Genomic DNA, 25,456 nt, shown 5'->3' with positions numbered 1-25,456 from the left:
GCTGCTCATGGCGATGGTCTGGCAGGGCCTTGCCAAAGTGAAAGCCTGAAACCCATGCTGCCATAACCAGAGGAAGCACGATATCTATCATGTGGAGCTGGTATCACATATAGAATGGAAATAGGGGTCCTTTTGTGCATGTGTACTTAGCAAGTGAATTGATGGAGAATGAGCATTAGTGTGCAAAAGTGGACCTCAAAAAATGCATTAGGGAGGCTAATATGGGATGCTCCTGTTCTTTTTGCCACTGGAGCGCAAGAGAAGTAGGGAAGTAAGCCCCCAAAATGGCACGTGCTTGCAAGTATTTCCTGCTCTCTCACCGCTGTAGTTAGTACTTTCTGACCCTTTTCTATTAACCTGTGATCCCTTTAAAACATTAATTGCCATGCATTAAAATAAAAGCTCATCACTTGAGAGACTCAGTTTTTTAGATTTTTAAATGAAACATTTTAAATTCATTTAGAAGCCTTAATTTTCTAAGGCGAGGACATTTCTGATCCTCTGATTCAGGGAGTGAAGTTGCTTGTCCTATTTTTCTCCTGATAGTAGATAGTCATACATTCACTTTTGAATAAAATCCATTTCTCCATTTATCAGGGAAAATCTAAATTTGATGAGGTAACTGTTTTGCATAATTTTAAATATTCAATACTGGTTTATTTCTATAGAGAAAAACTAATGGGAAATTTAAATTTGCAGAAGTTCAAACTCTTCTACTTCTGGAATAATTTTTAAAACTCGATCTATTTGACATTGATTAATGTCGATAACATTTGAGGACATGAACCATTGGTATCCCCGTGTTGCTAAATTGTACCTTTGCAATATTTTTCTTCCTTGTAGGAAGTTGAAGACCACGTGGCGTTTTTAATAACGGTCCCGACGGCCCTGGCGATTTTCTTTGCAATATTCATCCTTGTCTGCATCGAGTCTGTGTTCAAAAAGCTGCTCCGCCTTTTCTCCTTGGTGATATGGATATGTCTCGTGGCCATGGGGTACCTGTTCATGTGCTTTGGAGGCACCGTCTCTCCCTGGGACCAGGTAAGGTATTAAAATGTGGGGTTTTTTTGTGTTTTCTTTCTGTACTTCAATTGATGACATGCTTAGTTCTGCAAACCTGGCCCTAAACTGTAAACACAAGACCCGTAGCTGAGAAGAAAGTCTTTTGAAATAGCCATCTTGATGGTGCCCTGTGGGTGAAGTCGCTCAATGCCCATTTGGACTTATCAGACTTGCCAGCTGCCTGGGTGCAGGCCTGTGTCTCACCCTGTCACCTGTTTCAGACGGCTGGGTCTGGATATAGTCTTCATCCTGCATGTAGCTGCATGTTCTCCTGGTCCCTGAGTTATCTGTTATTCCAGGATCTCTCTGGGATCAGAGCCTTACCTGTAACTCTCAAACACCAGTTGTGGCCTTGGACTCTTTGTCAACTACTAGATCTTCCTCCTTGCAACAGACTTCTGTGGCAATGATTTTGTATCACCCTGATTCTGCGGTATCCATAGGATTGCTACATGCACCTGCCGGGAACCTATGGTGATTCATGTTGACCCTGGGAAGCTCTTGGCTTAGGAAATGGCTACACCTGGAGGATGTTAGTTCTTTAGGACTTGCGCCTTGTGTTCTTCCTTGTGGGTGTATGCCCTCAGCTGCAGGAGTAAGCGCTGAGTTGTCTCTGGTGCAGGGCTGGGCCGCAGATATGATGGACAAGTTGCTAGCTTCAAGCTCGTGAGTTCTGTAGCCATTCAGGAAGAGAGTGCACTGGGCACTGAGTGGGCTGCCACAGAGGTGGGGACTCCAGAGGGGCAGTGGGTAGGAGAGGACCAGGGGCCAGAAGGGGATAGACGAGAAGGCATTAGGAAACCAGGACCGGTGAGGCCAGAGGAGAAGAGAGATTCAAGATGGCAACAGACAGAAGGGCTCAGGTGCCAGAGCCGGGGGAGAGCATTGCTGGTGTGTCGTAGCTGGAGAGAGCCCTGGGTGAGCCCAGGGGGAGGCTTCCAGCAGGTTCTGTTAGGAAATTATCTCGTGGCCTCAACCAAAACATCATCCTGTTTTGTCCTCAGTTTCTCTTGCAAAGGGAGAGGCCTGGACTAAGCGAGCTCCGCTTGGTCTCTCTGGCTGTGTTGCTATGGACAGAAGAGGTGGTACCAGTGTCCTCTTCTGCAGCTCCCTGATGAGGCTCCCCTGGTTGGGGGGCTCCCCCCACCAGTCTCCCCATCACAGTCCCCCTCTGGCCTCTCCCAGCTGCCTGCCAGGACACACACCTCCCTCCCACCTTCAGCCAGCGCCTGTGGAACACAGACAGGCACAGACTAGCAGCATTGCTTGCAGGCCTGTGGCACCCACCCAGTGGCCTGTGCTTGCACCAACGCCACCTCGTTTAATAGTTTGATTTATAAGAAGCCTAACTGTCTGGAAGGGCAAGTGTCCTTTCTGTGTTTTTCTGTTTTCCTTTTGTTCAGAATTCACTGAGTTTGCTTTTCCATATGAATTAAAGGATCAGCTCATCATGTTCCATGAAAACTCCAATTGAGATCTGGATTTAAATTATATGGAATTTGTTAGTTTTTGCTTTGAAATGTCTAGGAAATAATAAAAGGGTACTATAACAAAACATCCAGAGATCTGCTAGCTTATTGTACTGAGCCTTTCCGTGGAACGACGTGATATGTCTGTCCAGTAATTATGGTTTTCTTTTATGTTCAAGGACTTTTTTTCCTTCATAAAATCAGTAGTCATTTTACTTAGACTTGTTCTTAGGTACTTAGAATTTTTTGTTGTTGTTGTTATTTTATAAAAGGGATTTTTAAAACATTTACCTTTCCTATTTGGTTAATTTGATGCATAAGAATACTGTTGTTTTTTTATGTTGACCTGTATTCTGCGATCTCAGTGAACTCTTACTGGTTTTGTTAGTCTACTTGAGGGCCTCAGTTTATCAAATTATCTTAAGATAATTTAAGAAAAATGTTTTTCTCCCTTTTAAATCCTTAATTCACTCTCTTTGCATGTATTATGTGTTTTAATTTTATCAGCCAAGACTTGAAATGAGGAGTCATAGTACAAAAGTGGCCTCAAACCTATTTGCAGCATAACTGGACATCTGTAGCAAACCAGTAATGTTTGCTTTGTTTTTATTATCACTATTTTAATAGAACCAATTAATCATAATAAGGACCCCCCCCACCTGTCTGGAATGGTCTTCTCCTATATGTTGCGTGGCTCTTATGTCACCATCATTAACCTTGTCAACCTCATCAGAGCGGCTTTCCCCCATCTCTGGGTACCACCCCATCTGGTGACACCCCTACTCTGCAGTTTTCCCACAGCACCTACGATGACTGGCTGTCGTCCTCCCTTTGAGGTCATAAAGTCCTGGGGGCACGTGCCCATCTTGGGTTTATCTTGTCTTTGCACCTGCCAGGGCAGGCTTGCTCCATGTTTTCATTAATATGTGGCTATAGTTCTTTGTCTCCAGATTTGTTGTTGGAATTTTTATTTTATTTTTTGTATCCACTTGTTCTGTTTTTACCTATCTTTTGGTTTTATGACATTCACTTTGGTTTTACTGCTGCTGTCCACCTGCTTGGAAAAGTCTTAAACATACACATTTCAGAGTCCTCCTACTTCCATTTCCTCAGGTTGATCTCTCTCAGGTGTGGAGTTTGTTGGCTAGGTGTCTCGATGTTGGTGATTTTTGTGTCTCTTTGATATTCTTGTTTCCAAGCTCATGTTGATTTGGGATGTTTCTCATGTCCTCCTCAACATGTAACCCCCCCTGTCTCCCCTCCACCCTCCCTAGGTTACGGTTGCCTTCCTCACACCACCAGGGCCTGCGTGGAGCTAGCAGGTGGGTGGAGCCTCAGCCCTGCTGGCCTCGCAGGTGGACTGGCTGGACCAGCCCCTGGCCTGGGCATGTTTCTTGGAGTACAGCTGTGTCCTCGATGTGGCTGGATGCTCAGGAAAGGCCACAGCCAGGTCTGGGGCTTGTGGCTTTTTTGGGGGTCCACTTTCCCTAAGCTGGGGGCTTGGTCAGTTGTCTCCTCCCTCTGGGGGCCTCCTCACCCATCTTGCCTGAAGAGGGACACTTGGACCTGTTCCTGCTCTGGGGTTTGATATCCCACTGAAAATATTCAATGCAATGATTTAAAATGAAATTATTATGTCATGTTCCCCAAAGCCTGGCATCTCTCAATAGCAGCATCACAGATGTCGCCCCCTCATGGAGCACCAACCTGTAAGAACTATTGTGAGAGGCTCACGGTGCCTCAGGACAGGTGCTCAAGGAATGGGTCCCTTGGCAGGTGATAAATCCACTGTTCTGCTGTCATGAGGCCCAGGAGGGAGCCTGCATGGGCAAAGTCCACACGGGACCACACACCACTGACACCCACCCCCCTGAGGTTTGTTTGTCCTGATTGTATACTACCAGGAAAAACTACAGACTAACATTTGCCAAGGGAAGTGTGGCTGTTGTGTCACCAGGAAAACTGACCAACTCTGGGGCTTCCATGTCGTTCTCTGTGGAGAACGTTCTCTGTGCTCACGTGGCACGGGGCACCCAGTATCACCTGCTGGGGGAGCTTGGCCGAGCCTCCGTGTGCAGAGATTTTGCTGGGTCTTGATCACCTACCGCCGACAGGGCTGACCTTTAGCCTCCAGCTGACTGAGCTTGGTCTGAGAGCTGCAGTCTCCAGCACTTCCAGAAGGTCACTGGTCCAGTCTGGCCTCGGGGAGGCCCCTTCATAAGTCACAAGTAGACTCTGCTGGCCAAGGCCCCCAGGCAACAGAGACCTTCCAGGAGTGTAGAGATGACTAGAGCCCAGGGCAGAGGGCGGGCCTCTGTTTGGGTGAGGGGGAGGCTTCTCCGCACGGCTGGTATAGATCCTCATTGTCAGCGTCTCTGTTGCTGGGCACAGAGCATCAGCGGCCAACATGCGCGTCGTGATGACAGGGCCAGCCCCTGCTCTGCATGCCTTCCTGCATGACCTCATATCCCTACGTGTCTCCCCGAGGTGAACGCTGTCACACTCCTGCTTTACAAGAAACAGAGACACAGGATGAGAAGGACCCTGCTCACAGCCAAATGGCTGGTGAATGGAGGAGCATGTGCAAGGGGCCCTGACGCTAGAGGCTGCCTCCCTTCCGTGATATAGTGCTTCTCCACTGGAGCGATGTCACCCCCAAGGGACACTAGTCCACACGTGCCTCACTCTGATGGGGGCATCGTACTGTCATCCAGTGGGTAGAAGCCAGAGATGCTTCTCAACATCCTACACTGTGCGGCGCAGCACCCAGAAAACGTTATCCAGTCCCAAACGTGAGGGGCGCCAGGTCTGAGAAACCCTTGTGTGGTGCATAATGCTGCCTCAGTGGTGCCTTTTAGGGAACCCAAGGAAGGGGCGTCATGCCACCCCTTGTCTGTCTTGATCGGGTTCAAAGGAGTGGTCTGGCAGCGTGTGGCCTGAGGAAGCACGGGCGCGGGCAGAAGGGTGGCAGGTTCCCCGAAGGCCCACGGCGCGGTTTGGAAGGGGTGACGGGGAGTCGGGGAGGATGGGCAGGGCTGCGCGTCGAGCCCCCCTGCCCTGGGCTCTGACTGCACCCCGTGCTGCCAGCCCCCGCCCGCTCGCGTCTGTTCCGCACAGCTGCTCCTGACTGAAAAGGTGTTAAAAATGACATTTTCTCGATGGTTCCAACAAGTCCGAATGAAGTCGGTGGTAAATGGTGGTGTTTTGGGCCCTCGCTGCGTAGTGGCAGCACCTGTGGTTTTGCGGGGAGTCCTGCGGGCACCTCCCGCTTGGGCTGATTTGCTCACACGCCCTTCGCCGGCCCTGACTTTCCGTGGACAAAGTGGTAGCAAAGAAGGTGATGCTCTTGCTCCTTCCATCTTATTTTCCTGAACGGCTTAAAGTACTTAAAAGTACTCGAACGGTTTTGAAGTAGATGGTAGTAGAGGCTTACATAAACTGTTTGTTTTCTCTGTTTTGTTAGGTCCAGTCAGTGGGATCATAAAAATGATATGATAAAAATTTTTATTTTGGTTAAGAAACCAGTGGCCACATGTATGGGGCGCATCACACTGCCAGTGCAATTTCGCGGCGTAGCAGTGGTCCCTACGCCATAGCTGCTGGAACGTGGGGCCTTCCTGGGAGGTTCACAGTGTCCCCACCTCTGGGGCCAGAGGTCTGCGATCAGGGTATGGGCAAAGCCATTCTCCCTCTGAAGGTGCCAAAGGAGGATCCTCCCTGCCTCTTCCAGCTACCTGTGGTTTCTGGCAATCCACTGGCCTATGGACATACCCCTCCAGTCCCACACCATTCTTGTCTGTGTATCCCTTCTCTTCTTGTGAGGACACTCATTGTACCGGATTTAGGGCTTCTCCTGATGGTCTCATCCTAAGCTGATGACAACTGTAAAGACCCTGTTTCCAAATAAGACCACATTCACATGTATTGGGAGGTAGGACTCGAAAAATACCCTTTCTGATGGACACAGCTCAACTCATGACAGCTCTGATTTCATGGGAAGACACACTGTTCCCTAAGTGGATTGCAGGAAGCCACTTCCATCTTGCGTGGCGTAGTGCTCGAATGTCTGCTCCCCCTTCTGAAGATTTCCATAACTGCTCTTGTTGTCGACCTACACTTAAACCACAAATCCACTTTGGAGTTAAATGTACGCCCTGGAGGTTTTGATGTTTTTTGAAACCTGGGAAGCCTGGGTGGCTCAGTGGTTGAGCGTCTTGCCTTTGGCTCAGGTCGTGATCCCTGGGGTCCTGGGATCGAGTCCCGCATCAGGCTCCCCGCAGGGAGCCCGCTTCTCCCTCTGCCTGTGTCTCTACCTCTCATGAATAAATAAATAAAATCTTTGAAACCAGTGTCTATCAGGAATTAGATACATTCTGGTGTTTGAATATCCTGTTGAAATAAATTCACACTCACAAATACAAAGAGAAGATAACCTGATGATTGCATTGGCATGTGAACAAAAGTGTCACGAACGAATGTTTGTGCATGAGGCTGCCTTGGTGTCCCTCCGCCCGTCTGAATAAAGGAAGTGCTTCTTTTGGGCTCCTACATTAGTGGCATCAAGGAAGTTTTGCTTGATGAATTTTCATAATGCTTTGGTTTACTTGGTGAAAACCAAACTTTTAGATGATGTTTTTTAATAAATTTTTAGCAAGAATGAATGCATTTTGGGTGCCTGATGGCTGAGTTGGTTAAGCATCTGCCTTCGGTTTAGGTTATGATCTCAGGATCCTGGGATCGAGCCCCACATTGGGCTCCCTGCTCAACAGGGGGGTCTGCTTCTCCCTCTCCCTCTGCCTGCTGCTCCCCCTGCATGCGCACGCTCTCTCTCTCTCTCTCTCTCTGTCAAATAAATAGATAAAATGTTTTAAAAAATGAATGAATGCATTTCATCCTCGCTGATAGCCACTGACATAGGACCTTCCCTCTGGGATGAGAATACCGATCGGCAGGTGGCAGGAGGGCAGTCCCCACTAGGCTGGCACCTCAGCAGATAGACGCTGGCTTGGTTAAGTAAGGACAAGAAAGCTGAGTCGTATTTGCATTTGTCTCCAGTATTCTGCTTCCCTCCTAGGAACAGCTCATTGAATAGAGTTAAATGAGCACTTCCATTCCTGACAACCCCATTTCAGCTTTGGCAGGGAGAACACACTGAAGTTACTGTATAGATTTGTGAAATTACTGCCAGCTTGAAAGGCTAGCAGTTTGCTCTAGGAAGAAGACGCTTCCTTGGTCACATTGCCGGAAAGGATACCAGACCCTCCGCGTGTGCCTCTGTGTGTCTTCTTACAAAAGTAGGACATCAGTGTGCAAACATCTATTTTATTTTTTATTATTGGAAGCAGGAAAAATGAAAGAAAGGCTTCTCATAGGCTGTGAGCTGGAATGGAATCAGTTTGCGCAGTCACTTGGAACACTGCTAAGGAAGGTCTTTACCGTCGGGAGAGCCGAGCAGCCTGTGAATGGAGAGAGAAATCCAGCTCAGAGGGATCGCGCTCCCTATCCAAGGTGCTCATCTCTAAGCTTTTGTGCAGCAGCGGGGCTTCTCCGGGGGCATTTTGCCCTTACTTTGGAAAAGGATACACTGGAGAAGAATTAAAAAGTAATACAAATGATTATCTCCTTGAGCCCCAAAGATGAGGGCTTAAGCGTTGTGTTGAGGATATACTGACAAAATGTGAATCTTAAGGAAGTGCATTGCAGCTGGACCCAGCCTGAAGTGTCGTTATTTTGAGATCCTGCATATTTCTGGCAGTTTCCCGCGGAGGTGGCATTTCTGTGTTCTCCCTCCCGTTAGTTGCCAGCCAGAGTGAGGGGATGGTCATACCGGCTGTGCAGAGTGCTGGGAGCTTACCACGACCCGTCCTGGGCTTTCTCAGCCAGAGCCCCGACCTTGCCCGAAGAGATGGTTCTGCCCGTGTTTCCAGAACAATCTCTCTGCTTCCTGCTCTCTTTCTCCTCCTGCGCTTTAGAGGAGCACAGGGCCTGGTCCTGAAGATGGGCATCTGAATCAGACTCTTGTCTGGTGATGAAACAGGCATTGCCATTCTCACTTCTGCACTTCTGGAATATCTCCCCCACCCCACGGCCACATCGGTGTACATCTTAGACTGAGTGATCTTGGAGACATGTCTGTTTGGTGCTCCATTCCCGGTGGCAGCAAGTGTCACACACATAGGCATCACGCTTCGGGTACTTGTGGAGATACTGAATATGCATACACACAACCTGCCTGTCTGCTTGCCCCCTTGGCACCATCGTGGTGATGGAAAACACTTCTCCTGGGCCAGGCAGTATTCAGTGACTTCACTTACAGAACTTATTTGATTTCTGTTACCCTCTGAAGTAAGTACCAATATTATTTGCAATTTACAGGTGAGGAAATGGAAACCCAGAGAGGTTAAGCAACCTTGCCACAGTCACACAGCTAGGAAGACAGAATGAACTGAGCATTCTGGCGCCATGATCACCATGCATCATCTCCATGTGCTCCTCCCTGCCATGGAGAATGTGGGGTGTTTCCTGTCGTGCCTCGGCAAATGATAGATTACTGTGGTGAGGAGGGGACATATTTGGGAATTCTGAGTTGTTCTTTCTGAGCCACTTTTGGGTTAGATGTTATTTGGAAAAACTTCATGGAGGGCAGCTGTTACTTAGATGACACAAAATTGATCACATCATTGTTTCCAGTTGTCAGCAGATATTCCCAGTTGAAGGGAATACATGTTTCGTTCCTTGGATGAATCAACAAGAGAAAGGGGACATACTTGAGAGAAGAATTAAATGTCTATGGACATATATCAGTCAATATTGTTGTTTAGGAATTAATGATTGCTTTTATGCTGAGGTTAACATCGCTTCCTTATAAATAGATTCCTTATGGTCTCGCTTCTTTCTGCTGATTTTCTCTTCTGGTCCTGTCTTAGCTCCCATCTACCTGCAGAGAGGCCCTTTCTTCCCTGTAGGAAAAACCCATCAGACTCCAAGGGAGGGCGTTTGCCAGGATGCCAGCCCAGGGCTCAGAGTTCAGTCCATCCTGGCACAGCCTCTCTCTGAGCAGTGCTGGCTCTGGGAACTATTTATGACTTTGCTTAGAGTCTGTGTAGGATGGCTCTCGAGCTCTGTGGGGTGGCCACCATCACGAGGATGCTGGTGCTGTGTGTGCTGCTCTCAGGGCATCTGGGAGCACCACCTGGAGAAGTCAACGTGAGGTGGAAAGTCGGGACTGCAATCTGGAATTCGTAGTGTTTTCGTGAAAGAGCTGGAATTTTACAAGGGAGGAAAAATGTTCTCCCTCTCCCTCTTGTTTTGACTTCCAAAACATCTGTTATTGACTCGGTTTAAATGGAGCCACTTTTGATGTTGGCTGTGTTAGAGCTTACTGCATTCAGTGTTTGTGAATGACTTTATGAAAGGTTGTGTTTGTAATGGAATTCCAGCTACTTTGTGCTTGTAATGGAGTGGGAAGCGGTTGTTACATCCAGAGAGACGTGGGAACCGGTGAATAATACAACCTGTCACTGTCAGGTGGGGACCGTGTGTGCGCGCCCATGCGTGCATGTAGGGGAGATGCCAGCATGAAGGGGAGTGAATTCTAGACTCCAGGCTGGAGCAGCAAGTACCCATGAAAAAAAAAAGATCCAGAGTTTAAATTATTTCCTATTAAGAGTTGCTAAGCAACACCTCACTTAGCTTCCCCAGCATTCAGTATTTCACATTTCCTTTTCTCAGCAGCCACTAATGCCATCCTCACCCAACTCAAGGACAGGAATGAGATATAGACCCCAAATAAAATAAGAGGTTTGCACGAAGGAGACTTTCCAATAAACTTTTAGATTCAGGGTAAGTAAATAATTGGGGAGAACAGGTGAATGGTGTATTTTACATCATCACCATGAGATGTTTCCTTTTATTCTATATTTGCAATATTTTATGAAAAAATGATATATCATATATCTTCTGAATGTAATTTTCTTGTTTGTAGAATGGATTTAAGTATTTTCACATACTCCAGGTTTTGATGGACTTGTGAATGTCCTATCCCCGGTGCTGCTGGCTCCCTTGGGTTGGAGGGATCTTTCTGTTTCTAACTCCCAGCCCAGCACCCAGTGTGGTGGACATAGAGGGACAGGCAGGCTACCATTCACATTGGGAAGGGTTGATACGGTGCTGGGTGAGGAGCCATGGGGTAGAGGGGTCCAGTTCTGCCTATAGATGGTCTTTTTAATGCTTTTAAGCCCTGTTCTGGCCAAATGAAGACTTCCATCTATGTACTTTTGTCCAGAGGTTTGCATTCCCTGTCAGGGATAATAGCAAGAATAAAACATTTCCCAGAGATTCACATCATTTATTTTGTAGACTTTATGGTCTAAGAATTGAGTTTTTAATCATTTCTGCATCTCAGCTTCACCACCACACACACACACAAAGGGCATTTCTCTCTGCTCTTGGGGCATGCCCAGACCCCCCTGGTGAGACCCGTAGCTGTCAGGACCAGCTGTCACCCTCTAAAATGCACTTGGGAGTCATGGCTCCTCGTGACTGCTGTAACGCTTGTGACCCAAGTGCAGAGATGGTGCTGGGAACTCACCAGAGGAGTACTGGAGAGAAGATGCTCACCAATAAGGGTGAACATGCAGCTTGGTGATATTTGCTGTTCAATGCTTATAGTGTCTAAGGGCAGCCAGAACCAAGTACCATGAATTGAGTGGCTTGGGACAATACAAATGTAATGCCCTAAGGTTCTAGGCCACAGGTCCAAAATCTAGGTGTGGCAGGGCCACGCACGCTGACAGCGTAGGAGAATCCTTTCCTTGCATCTCGCCAGCTTCTCGTGGTGTGCCAGCAATCATGGGCATCCCTCGGATTGCACTTACACAGCAGCCTCTGCCTCTGTTGTCACATGGTGTTCTCCTTTTGTCTGTCTGTCTTCACATGACTGTTTTCTTGTAGAGATATCAGTCCTACAGGGGGCCAGCCTGCTCTCAGATGACCTTGTCTTAGCTAATTACACATGTAGTGACTCTGTTTCCAAATAAATCCACATTCTGAGATACTGGGGTTAGGACTTCAACCTTTCTTTCTTCCTTTCTTCCTTTCTCCCTTTCTTATTTTCTTTCCTTTTTTCTTTCACATGAGCACATGCTTTAACCATACAAGGTGTGAGGGAACCCAGATAATAGAACTTTTGGGTCTTCTTTCTTTCTCATGTGTCTGGGCATGTTCAAAGGCCTGGTGGACATAAATCACACATTACCTCGTCTGCACTCACTTCTGCTACGTTACATGGACCTGTGCAAAATGCAAATGCGGGACCCGTGGTTCAGAATTTGTTAAGATTTAAAAACAGTCTCAGCAGGGCATTAGACCAAATGCTCCCTTCTAAGCACGGGTCCCGTGTGGCTGTGCAGGTGCACACCATACATAGTGCAACATGTCTGCTCTAGTTCCCAGGGCTGGGAGGGTCGGAAGATGGTCTCTGTTTTAAGGCTTGGAGTTGCGACTGCTGGCAGCAGGTGGAGGGAGGTGTGAGGCTGCTTGCTCTTCCTGCCCCACGGCTTTGCTTCAGGGAGATGATGCGTGCTAGCGGAACACAAGCATCCATCCCGTGTGGGGAGTGGTCCATATCTCAGAAGAAATCAGTGAGAAAAGAAGATGGGAGAAATTAGGAGAGATTTTGAAAGGGTTGCTTGTCACTGCTGGGGGTGGGGGGAGGGGTACCCAGAATGGAAAACTGTCCTAGACCGAGGGTGGAATCTTTTTGCCAAATGAATGTTTCAGCTCTGCCAGACGTGATTGATGACTGCTTTCATTTGCTTGTTTAAATTCAGCTTTTATTTTAAAGAGCAGCTTTAGTTCTGGAGGTTCTGTTAATATATCCCACTCTCTATGAGTACAAATTGTGTTACATTTATTTTGTAATAAGCTGGTTTTAGCAATTTTGCTGTCTAATAAATTCAAAGCTGAGGTTAATAAGCATACTTTTAAAATCATCCGTGTGATGATTCTGCTCAGAGGAGGATGGTGGCATTTTGAATGTCCAGTTCTAAACACAATGAAATCATAGAGACTCAGTTTATCCTCCCACCTCAAACAACTGAAGAATGAGACAAAATACATGGAATGCTGGCTTTGAGACAATGACTAAGGGTCACTGCAGGAACATGACCCTTATAGGAAGGGAAACAAAAGGGGAGATCCTATGGTTGCCCCAACTTCCTGCATTGAGGGAACCCTCCAGGCTGCAGCACAGAAGGCAGAACCCAAGCAGAGCTCAGCAGGTTTGTGAAGTTGAAAAGACAAAGTTCAGAGTTTGGGGAGGTAAAGACACTGGAGTTCTCAGGGCAGGAAACCAAGGAGGAGGGATGAGAGAGAAAGACAGGGAAGAAACGAGGAAGCAAGTTCTGGAGACTTGTAGATGATCTGGTGAAGTCTCCATCTGAGCACTAGTTAGCACCTGCAGTGGAAGGAAGCTCCAGTGTCCAAGAAAGAACCTCTAGTAAAGAGCAGTTGGAATAATTTCTGGTATGGGGCCTGGAAGAGTAACATGCATTTCCTAACGTGAAAGGAATCTATTCATGAAGACCTGATAGCCTCTAGTGACTGTGCCCCTGATAAGAGATTCTCAAAGATTGCACTGCTCTTCAAAACTGATGGGACAATAAGAGAGTCAACAAGGATATAGGAGATTTTGAAAGTACTACCAAACCGGTTGATCTGATTGGTGTTTATAGAATACCCCCACCCAACAATGCAGAGCCTATGTTCTTTCAAATGCATGTGACGTTTTTTCGAGATAAACCATATTCTTGACTGTAAAAGTCCCCTTGAGTGTGAAAGGATTACCTTCATACAAAGAATGTCCTTTGACCATAATGGACTTCAATAGAGATCAATAACAAGGAGACTTGGAGAGTCAACCAGTAATTAGAAACTAAACAATACATTTCAAAATAGCCCAGGAGTCCAAGAAGAAATTACAAGGTGGATCAGAAAATATGTTGACTAAATGAAATGAAAACATGATGCCTCATAACTTGAGACATTACACCCTCATTGGGGCTTAGAGGGAACTTACTGTATTGATTATACTAGAGAAGATCAAGGGCTCAAACTAAGGTCACTTAGGCTTCCACTTTTAGAAACTAGAAAAGGTAGTACAAATTAGAAGAAAGAAAATTAAAGGAGCAGAAAACAATGAAATTATAAACAGAAAGACAATAGAGAAAAATCAATGAGACCAAACTAGTTCTTTGAGATGGTCAATAAAATTGATAAAACTCTAACTAGAAATAATGAAATAAGGTGAAACTTCCAATTTTAGGAATGTGAGAGGGACAGTCTATATGGGTCCCACAGTCGTTAAAAGGTAAAGAAATATTATGAACAGCTTTATGCTGATAAATCCCACAGTCTAAATGAAATGGAAAAATTCCTTGAAAAGCAAACTAACAGAGCTCATTTAAGAAGGAATAGATAGCCTGAGTAGCCCTATATGCAAAAATAATTTGAATATGTAGTTAAGTATCTTTCCACAAAGAAAACTCAGGTTCAGATGTCTCTCCTATTAAGTTCTTACCAAAATTTTAGGATAAAATAATCCCAGTACTACACAAATTCCTCTACAAAATAGAAGAGGGAACATTTTCCAACTCATGTCATGAGGCCACCATTATTCTGATACCAAAACAAAAGGCCTTACAAGGAAAGAAAACTAAGACCAAAACTATCATGAAAAATAAAATATAATATATTTTATATATATGTGTATATATATCCATATATATATGTATATCCATCTATTTTAAATATAAAATACAGCATCACCAAATAGAGTTTATCTCAAGAATCAAAGTTGGTTTAACATTAAAAAAGTCAGTTGATGGGGCAGCCCTGGTGGTCAGTGGTTTAACGCCGCCTTCGGCTTGGGGTGTGATCCTGGGGACCCGGGATTGGGGTGTGATCCTGGGGACCCGGGATTGAGTCCCATGTCGGGCTCCCCATAGGGAGGCCTGCTTCTCTCTCTGCCTGTGTCTCTGCCTCTCTCTCTCTCTCTCTCTCTCTCTCTGTGTGTGTGTGTGTGTGTCTGTCGTGAATAAATAAATAAAATCTTAAAAAAAAAAAAAGAGAGAAAAGTCAGTTGATGTGATTCATCACGTTAATGGATTGTTTCAATAAATGCACTACTCTCATTCCAGGAGATACAGAGGAGGCATTTGACACAATTCGACACCTATTCATGGAATATCTCTCAGCAGTCTAGGAATAGAAAGGAATCACCTCAAACTGATTCAAGGCAATTGTGCAAAAGCATAGCATGGTTCTTGATAGTGAGAGATTGAATGCTCTCTTCCTGCAGTCCAGAGTCTTGTCGGGGTGACCACTCCTGCCATGTCTCTTCAACAATGTACAGACACCCCAGCTAGTGCAGATGGCAAGAAGAAGTAATAAAAGACACGTAGACCAGAAAACAGGATGTCGAGTGACTTTGTGTGTGTGAGCGTGTGTGTGTGTGTGTGTGTGTGTGTGCGCGTGTGCGTGTATGTGCATGCAGTGTCCATTATGGTCAACACAAGCCACATGTTGCTACAGAGCATTTCCATATTTTGAATTGAGCGATGCTTCCAAGTTTGAACACTTACTTTTAAAGGCCAAGTATGAAAAAAAGAATGTAAACTATTTTTTAAAATACTTTAAAAAATTCATTATGTGGTAAAATTATTGTATTTTGGGAAAAATAGGCTAAATATGAGGTGCTATTAAAATCAAATTTACCTACTTTAAAAAAAATTTATTCATGAGAGACACACAGAGAGAGGTAGAGACATAGGCAGAAGGAGAAGCAGGCTCCTTGCAGGGAGCCCGATGTGGGACTCAATCCTGGGGTCCTGGGATCACGACCTGAGCCAAAGGCAGGTGCTCAACCACTGAGCCACCCAGGTGCCCCAAATTTACGTACTTTTAATGTGACTGCAAAAAATTTAATATTATACATGTGACCTACATTATGTTTGCATGGAATATTATGGTCTATATTGAAAATCCTATGGAACCTGAAAATACTACCAGAGCTAGGAAGTGGCTTTAGTGAGGTTGCAGTTTACAAGGCTGAGATACAGAAATACATTGTATTCCTGTATATTAGAATCTTCCAATCAGAAACTAAAAAAAAAAAAAAAAATGCCATTCAGTATAGTTTCAAAAATATAAAATAGGAATAATTTTGGGTAAATGGGTATAACTCTTCTACACAGAAACCGTAAAACGTTGTTGATAGAAATTAAAGAAATGAATAACTAGAGGGAGGCAGACTCTGCTCATGGGTCAAAGACATGATGTTCAGTTGCCAATTCTGCCCAGATTCATCCTCTATAGGTTCAGTGTGATCTCAGTGAAAATTCCAGCAAGCTTTTTTGTAGAGAGTAATGAGAAGACTAACATGTAGACGGACTTGCAAAACCCCTAGGATAGCCAAAATAAATTTGAGAAAGTAGAGCATGGAGATGTTACCCTCCGGGATTCAGGACTTCTTATAAAACTACAGTAATCGGCATAAGAAATATTCATGTAACAATAAACACTAAGTCCAGTGGGATTCAACAGTCAGCAATAGTCCTACACGGTCAGTTTATTTTTGACAGTATTCCAGGCCAGTTCAATGAGGAAAGTATAAGCTTTTCAACAATAGCTGCTGAAAACGTTGGATATCTGTTTGCAAAAATAAACTTCCATCCCGAGCTCATGCAGTGCAAAATTAACTGAGAGTGGATCGTAGACTTAAAACTATGACACTTGTAGAAGAAAATATGAGAGAAGATTTGGTACCCTTGGGCTAGAAAAATGTTTCTTAAATAGAACATCAAAAATTGTGTCCTGTACAGGGGAAAAAAAACATCAATAGGATTTGATCAAAATTAAAAACTTGTATTATTCAAAGACACTGAAGAAAGTGACATTGTGAGCCGCAGACTGGCAAAAACAGGTACAAAACATACATGATGCTCGACAAAGGACTTGTACTTTGGGTGCATAATAGATTCTTACAACTCAATTTTACCTATTTTTTTAAGATTTTATTTTAATTTTTAAAAGTAATCTCATACCCAGTGTGGAGCTTGAACTCATGACCCTGAGGTCAAGAGTCTCACACTCCACCAACTGAGCCAGCCAGGCGCTCCTGCTAATTTTACCTCGATAAAGGTGTGAAAATGGTGGATGAAGTTTTTGTAGCATGCAAAGAATTTTCACATACTCTATTTCACATTATTGATACAGAGATTTTATGACTTGTCAGAAACATGTAGCAGGTTTAGGGGTGGAACCCACTGTTCCTTCCCTCCTTTCTTGCATTCAGATGTGTTGGCTGACGAGCTCTTGGCCATGTCTCCTCCTTGCCTTTATAATGATTAAGAGAGAGTAGGGATCTGTCAGGAGAATAAAGTCATTCTAAAGGAATGGCAATATTTTATTTTTTTCAAGTGTGGGGAGGAGATGATTCCTTGAGCAAAGATTTATTACCTCTTAAACTTTTTAAAAGATGGGCTGATCAATTGCTGAGTCGTTTGAAATTCAATTTCTGTTCAGCCTGTTTTTTTAAAGGAATATTTTCCATTGAATGTGATACACACATACAAAATGCCTAGATCATAATCTATATTTTCTGTAATGCTCTCAATATGCAAAAATCATTCTTATTACTCTTTTTACCTCCTGATGGGGGATATAGCTAAAGAACCAAATATTCTGAGAAGCATAAAAAACACAGATGCATTAGTCTAAAACTTGTGAAGTAACGTTTGCTTCTTATAGACAAACTTACTGTCTTATAGAAGGAAAATAAATGGGAGTGTGTTATAAAATTTTAAAAAATCAAATCTGAGTTTGTCCTTTTAGTACAGGTATGGGTCAGCAGACCAAGGTGTCAGAGGGAGAGCTCACAGAGACCATCTTACATGGCACTGGGGAGTTAATACAGGGTCAGATAGGGTGGACCGTTGGGCAGGTGTAAAAATGAATACATGAAATAGATGAACAAAAGAAAGAAATCAATTAGCTTACAGAAAAAAATCAGATGCCTGCTTCATTCCAGATAAAAATCTGAATTCTGGGTGGATTAAAATCTAAATGAGGAAAGCAAATCATTAAGGTTTTCATAAAAATGTAGAGGAAAAGCTCTTCATAACACTGTATAGAGAACCCATGAAGTAAGCCATGGCCAGCGGAAAGCAAACACACAAAAATCCAGAGCACATTATGAAGGAAAGTAATGAAGAAATCTAAAAGGAAAGACCCATTCAGATTGTTGTTATTGCTCCGTAGATACACAAGAGACGGTCTTCCAAGCATGCCCAAGGAGACATGTGGACAAATTAGTAGGGAACTGGATAAATCAATTACAGTGTTTCCCCCAATGAAATGCTAACTAAGAATCGAATGCACAAAATAGATCTACCTATATCAACACCAATAAATCTTAAAAACATAGTGTTGAATGAAACAGGACGTTTCAAAAGTATATACTGATAATATATGTGTCTACATTTTGAATACTTAGGAGCACAACCATCAGATAGATGAAAACACAGGTGAGAAAGTGTAGCCTACTGATCTTCGGCTCCTCGCTTTTTCTGGGGAGGGAGGAAAGAGAATCTGAATGAGGGATTTTAGCTGTAACATCCTAAACATACATAATACATGTGAAAGCATAGCATCCAAGGCTAGTTGGGCATCATGGCCAGTGTACAAGATGCATTTATGAGTGGCTGTCCTATGATTTGTTGTACTTTTAAAAATTCCGGATTTACTAGTTTTAGTTTTTTTTATTTTTTACCCTTTATAGTCAAATTTTAACAAAAAAGGAAATCAGACATACTGAATAGAACTCTCCCTTTGACCTGCATTTGCTGGCTGGCTTTTGAGAATCCAGCCCCATTATCTGCCTCTCAGCTGGGCTACCTCTCCCCACCCCCACGGCTCCCTTACCCCAGAGCCTCTGTCGTGTTGTTGACCATCATGAAAAGTCAACCTTCCTTCCCCTGACTCTATTGTTACTAGTTTTAATAAGAAGTATTTTATATTTGAAACCTTAAAAACGTTATATAGCACTCTACAAATTCCAAGGAATGTAATACTTGAATTATCATGAGATTTGGTTACCTGAGCTCTGCATTTAACAATGAATGAAAATCCAGGCAAATGCGCAAAAACGATGATCATTTATCATAAATAATGAGAAGGTGACATCATTAAATTTACTTGGAATAAATACTTGGGGGATTAATGGCCATAATCCTTAAATCCTATAAAGCTGTTGTTACTATAATTAAATATTGTTTTTGTTGGTACCCAGCTATTCGAAAAACATAAACAACAACCCCAAGCCCAAAACCACACAAACCAAACTCCTGAAAAAATGCAATGAGAATGATTAAAATGAAGGCATTTGGGCCTTGAGATTTTGTATATGCATGCCACTGAGTGTGACATGGTTATATCTTTTGGCAGTTTTTACTACTGACCTATGTGATAACAATTCTATCATTAGCATGGGAAAATTAAATGAAATAATTATAGATTGATTAAAATCCTGCCACTCTCTTCCTTCAGTTGTCTTTGCATGTCTCAAAGTACATGCTATAATCTAACTTCAAGAACACAGTGTGGTGCACGTGGGGACTTGGCCAATATCTACTGCTTTGGATTCCATGTCAGCTTCATGCTGCATACATCTTTGAGGATGATAAAACCCAGAGTCTAGATAGGATAATCGATATTTAACTTCTTTCCTTGTTGGAAATGCAAAGTCACCAAGACTAATAAGCAGGAGACAGAGGGATGCTGCATGCTTTAAGGATGAGCACAGACTCTCAGGGTTGTCTTAGCAACTAAAAGTGGAGACATGCCTTCATAATGTGGGGGGGCATCTGTCTGCTGGTCTCTGGTGTGGCCTCTGATTATTTGTGAGTTGCACAGTGAGAGGAGAGCGCAGAGTTCCTGGACCTCATGGGATAGAAGTAGGATCCTACAAAGGTGTATGTACTTCAGTGTCATGATTATAAATAGTCAGTTGTTTCAGCCAGGATTTCTTGTGGGAGGTCTGAATGGGTTCAGAATCTTCTTTTCTTGCTTTATGGGATGATCTGATTGTAGGGAATTCACTTTCACTAAAAATGCCAATTTATGATCTTGCTACTCAGAATGCTTCTGTCTGCTAACCAAATGCCTCCTTGAGGATGTTGGGTTACTTGGGAACTCTATTCACTTGTGTGTGTTGAAGATCAGACCAGAACCAGGTGGGTTATGGCTCTCCTTGGGTATTTGATTCAGGCTGCAACACAGTCTGAGGAATGTATCTGTTGCATAGTGAGGTCACTGCTTTTGGCAGATTATATTGGGCAAAGTCTTGAGCTCTGCTGCCTGGAGATCTTGGGGAATCAGTGACAACATCTGGCTGGTACTCAAGTAAGCCAACTTAAGACCTCCTCCATAAAATGTGGCACAGTGAAGAGGATGAATGTTTTTGCAATGAGAGCATTTTCCCCTCCATTGGAGGAAAACCTAGTCTTGCTTCAGCTGCCCCTTCACTCATTATTTTACATGTCCCAGTGTGAGAACCTGTCCTTTTGTCATATGATGTAATTGGAATCACTCACAGGATCTGGAGTCTGGCCAGCGGGGATGGCTGAGAGCATAAGGACGCTCATTTCTAAGCGCTGGAAACACTCCCATTGCAGATAAGCTGTTACTTAATTAAACGAATAACTTTTCCTTAAGAGTCCAAAAAGATTTCTGATTCCAGTTGAAAATAAAGGTGGGAGTGGGGCTAGGAGTAGTTGAAGAATGTGTCAACTGCTAAAGGAACAGCTGAGGATTCTTTCTCATTTTCAGAACAGGAAATTGCGAATGTATGGTCAGCACTGGGGACTGTGTCTTCCAGAACCTGGTAGCAAACATGGCTGCAGCATCACTCGTAACCCTGAGGGGCTTACACCCAGCATAATTAAGCAGAGAGCTTGGGTATCTCTCCCTGTTAAATATGAACCATATCCTCAGGTTGGCAGGCTAATTTTTCCCCAACAAGTAATAAAGTGACTTAGTAATGATGGATTTCTATAGATAAAGGTTACTGTTGAAATTGTAGGAGCTCTTGGAAATCTCTATGCTTCCTGCTGTTTCTCACTTCAATTCAACAAGTAGTTATTTGTTGTGACTTATATTTGTTGTCGTAGCTGCCTGCTTCTAGGCTGTGGAATTAGGGCATAGGGAACAGGAGAGACAAACACTTCTGGCCTTGTGGAGCAAAGAGTAAACATAATATGCAGCACATCACTAAGTTATAGATTTTGTTGGGCAAGGTGGGTCTTGCCGAGAAGGCAGTGAAATGAGACGAGGGAGGGGTAAGTGCTGGTGAGTTTGCAATGATCAGTGGGATGATGAGGGACTGTTCCACAGAGAGCTGCCAAAGCAAAGGCCCTGAGGGGTCAGCCTGGTGGTTTGGGGACGGCAAACAGGCACACGTGCTGGAGCAATGTGAGCCAGGAACACTCGGGCTCCAGGTCTAGCTTTGCCACTTGCTGGCTGTGCGTGGCTTAGTTTCTTTGAGCCTCAATTTCTTCTTGTGTAAAGTGGGTACCACGACACTTCACAGAACAGTTTCCAGAGTTGATGAGTGATAAAGCCTCTCATGCTGCAGCTGTCATTGAGTGAAAAACAATCCGAGGTTCAAGGAGCGGCAGTGGGGAGTGTGGAGGATGTGCTGCTGCTGGTGCCACGGGGCTGGCGCCCTGCTGTTCAGCACCACGGGGAGCGCCCGGTGGGCAGCTGCTGTGGGACCCGCAGCCTAGCGGGGTCCTCCCCCAGCTCACCCAGGAGCCGTGGAAGGCAGTAATGTCTTCATTCCCCCTCTTCACCCTTCTCGATGCTACAACGGATACTAATGCCTGGATAGTGTGAGCATATTTCTCTGTTGTTGGCCTGACTACACGGGGAAAGCAGAATTGTGAAAAGACCATCATCTTTTGATAGAGTTACTTGTATACAGTGTTTTTTGTCAAGCATTTATAAAGAACTACAGATACTGCCTTAAAATGCTCCCATACACATTTGAATATGCGTATATGTATCAGAACCTCATTAATGTCCAGTATTCTTCCTTAAAAGACTATTAATTCATTAGGCTCCCAGAGAATTAAGCAAAATAATTATGTCTGCTGTTAATGAGAAGGTATCATTCTGATGGGCATGGAAGTCATTCTGATTGTGAGGGACACTGCAGAGGACGAAGGCACATGGGTGGGGGAGAGGCAGAGGAGCAAAGACAGGCTGCAGGTTTTGTATCTGGGGCAGGCGAGAAGCAATAAGAGCTCAGGTGGGCAAAAAAGCGTGCCGTGCCATCCAGGTGTCTGGGTGAGGGTGTCTGGGAGTCAGACAAAGGTTTGGAGTGCAAGAGAAAGGCTGGTGTCAAGGTAGGGATGGGAGCATTGTTCTGGTGGAACCCGGAGCTGACGACTAGGATGGGCAGACCAGCAAGAGTGGCGTAGACTGCATCTGCCTCCAAGGAAGGAAAGTGTCAGACTGCTGCGAGTGCATGGTGACCTCTAGGCCACATATGGAGTAACTTTAAAACTGCAGGGGGTGATAGACATGTCAGGAAGTGGAGGGTCTGAGGCTTTCCACCCATGGACAATCTCCCAGCTACGCACAGTAAGTCCATTCTAGAGATCTGATGTGCAACGGAGCACCTACAGGTACCAATACTGAATGCAGACTCAGAAACTATGGTTAAGGGTAAATATTATGTCGGGCGCCTGGGTGGCTCAGTCAGTGAAGCATCTGATTTTGGCCCAGATCATGATCTCAGGGTTCTGAGATTGAGCCCTGCATCAGGCTCTGTATTCCACAGGGAGTCCACATCTCCCTCTCTCCAGCGCTCTCTCCCTCTGCCTCTCCCCACCTCAAATAAATAAAATCTTAAAAAAAAGAGAGTAAATATCATGTTGAGTGTTTGTACCACAAAAAGGAGTGCAAGACGAAACTTGGAGGTGACATGTGTTTATTATCTTGATTGTGGTGATGGTTTCACAGGTGGATGCATATCTCCAAACACATCCAATTGTACACATTAAATATGTCCATTTTTGTATAAATAGTGCCATTTTCTTTTGTTTTTAAGAGAGAAAAGAGTATGAACACTGAACAAAGGCTAGTTAGTCTAAGCTGTGCAAAATTTGAAATGAAATGGAGAGAATATCTATCTAGTCGATGAGGTTTCCATTGTGTGTCACTTTTTTATTTACTTAAAAACAGGCCCCCAAGTAGAGATTGCATTAAAATCATTTAGTAAAAGATGTTCTTGATTTTCTTTCACAGGAAGATAGATGATTCATTGAAGAAGTATACTTTGTGGGCGCAGCTTTTATGATTATGCTCCAAAATGTTTAATTACGGGAGCTTTTTAAGTATTTTTTTTTCCTAAGCTACTTTTTAAATCTTTTCATTTAGTCTTTCAGAATGGAAGCATGAGTTTTAAAAGAGGAGTTATTATCTGAGCCTCTTTTAACTTGAACATCTTGGCTTTGTCCTTCCACACCACTCAGCATGCAAATCACATCCTCTGTGTCCTCGTGTCCCACTCCACGTGCCCTCCAGAGCTGCCCCAAACACCGCGCTGTTGGGTTAAAAGGGAGATGCAGTCCCAGCTCCATCAGTGAGGATCACAGATTCCAGCAGCCCTGCACTGTGAGAAATATCTTACACAGAGATAGGAATCTGGGAAGTTAGAGATATAGTTCCAAATGTCAAAGCAAAACGAAACAGAATTTTGGATTAAAATAATTAATACATAATTGAAATCTGTCCGATGAACCAGAAAACGAATAGTTTTGCCCCAGGAGCCTGGGAAGAAGAGGCAGGACCACTTAGGGCTGGAGAGGCCAGGTGTACAAGAACCCTCTGGAGTTATGACAACTCTGTGAGGTGCCGGTGCTGCTGCTGCTGCCAGGTGACAGATGAGGGGCTGGATCACAGGGGTCCTGCTCAGCTGCCCAGCTGGGATGTGGCCTCTGGGCTTGGGCATGGCTGTCCACTCTTGGAGGGTGTGAGCCCAGCCAGAGTCTGCGCCAGGCTGTGGAGGGTCGGACGTTTCTGGAGGCGCAGTTCTCTGAGGAGAGCAGTGTTCAGTGTCCTTGACAAAATCAGGCACACACACATCTTGACTTGCAAAAGCTTCTGGGGTTTGGAGGTGAGGCTTCCAGCTGGTCACCAAGAGTCACTTCGTGGACTGGTGCACAGGAGACAATGAAGTGGAATTCAGTCACTGGGCATGGTTGCTACCTGCTTTCTAATGGCTGAACTTTCTAAACGCCCTCAAATAATTATTTACTTGTACACACACACACATCTATATATACATACATATATATATTAAATACAGTATTTTAAAAATATCAGTATTAATATAAATTTTATCTGCATATAAGGATTGTTTTATTTACCTCCCTCTCCCCCTTCGGTTCTAATGCCTCAAAGTGGTTTCTCTTGTTGCCTTGTCTACGCATTCATGACTACTTCATAATTCCGGTAACGGTTGGCACTTGTGCCATGTTTCTCGCCAGAAGAGGGCTGTCTCCAGGGTTTCCTCACTGAGTGAGATCCTGGCATTTTGACCAAGACTTTTATTTACATAATTACATTTAATGTTAAGTAAGTAGATACATCAATTCCTCTTTTACCTGGTGACTTTATTAAAAAAATCATCATTGAATTATGTTAAATGCCTCTTTGACTTCTTGAGAAATGGGTTATATAGATCTTTTAAAATAATTATACTGAAGGATTTTGATGGCTCACTGTAGTCTCTAGCATTGTACGGTGCTGCGTTTGTCTGCTTCTAAATAACTTTTGCCCCGAATTCCACCATGTCTGGTACCGAAATTGTAACCCCATACTAAATGTTACTGCTTTTGCCAGGCATACCCTTTCATGTCCTTTTATTTTTAATCTCTCTGGGATATTTTATGAGTTTCTTTTACATAGAGTGGAATTATTATTTTTAAGCATGAAATACTCTTTAATAGGTTACATCCATTTGTGTTATTTTTTAAAAGATTTATTTATTTGAGAGAGCAAGCAAGCAGGAGGGACAGAGGGGTAGGGAGGGAGGGTCTCCAGCAGACTCTGCACTGAGTGCAGAGCCCGACACAGGAGCCATTTGCATTATTATGTTCAATATTGGTCTCAGTTCTGCCCCCAGATGCACGTGTGTGACTCTGGGTACATACATGTGTGCATTATGAGCACATATTCTTTCCCATGTGATCTGTTTGTGTTTTCTTTCCTCTCTCTTTTTTGGAAGGGAGATGGTTTCTCTGGGCACTCAGAACTGATTCTGTTTCATCATGTTACCTTACATGAGTGCTCTTCTATAGGACCTTCATTCCCTCTTTCATTCCTCTCTGGGTTTCCCACCCTGATAAGCATGACTGAAGTTCACCAGCAACCACAGGCTGTAGCCTTCACTGTAAGTCTCCCCAGTGAGGGTATTTTTTGAATTTTTAATTTATTTTTTAATGTTTTGGAAGTTTCGCATTTTATTTATTTTATTTTATTTTTTAAAGATTTTATTTATTCATGAGAGAGAGAGCGAGAGAGAGAGAGAGACAGAGACACAGGCAAAGGGAGAAGCAGGCTCCCTGCATGAAGGATCCTGGGACTCCAGGATCACACCCTGGGCCAAAGGCAGGTGCTAAACCGCTGAGCCACCCAGGGATCTCGAGGGTATTTAAAAAATATATTTATTTATTTATTTTGGAGGGGGGGGGAGAGAGAGAGAGAGAGAGAGAGAGAGAGAGAGAAAGAAAGAAAAGCAGATCCCTGATGAGCACTCAGGGAGCCCGAAGTGGGACTCAATCCCAGGTCCCAGGGATCAC

The 25,456-nt window shown here is 44.2% G+C and overlaps 1 protein-coding gene across 1 annotated transcript in view; it reads left to right on the top strand.

Annotated features, from left to right (window-relative positions):
- The window catches only part of ADCY2 (adenylate cyclase 2), a 388,518-nt gene that overhangs the window by 21,500 nt on the left and 341,562 nt on the right, over positions 1 to 25,456 (top strand). The window contains exon 2 of the mRNA XM_072807368.1: positions 844 to 1,041. Within this exon, the coding sequence (XP_072663469.1) occupies positions 844 to 1,041 (198 nt within the window). The remainder of the gene's footprint in view (positions 1 to 843; positions 1,042 to 25,456) is intronic.

The sequence above is a fragment of the Canis lupus genome, chromosome 31 (genome assembly GCF_048164855.1).
Source record: "Canis lupus baileyi chromosome 31, mCanLup2.hap1, whole genome shotgun sequence".
In the NCBI taxonomy this organism is placed as follows: domain Eukaryota; kingdom Metazoa; phylum Chordata; class Mammalia; order Carnivora; family Canidae; genus Canis; species Canis lupus.
This window is presented reverse-complemented; position numbering and strand designations above follow the sequence as displayed.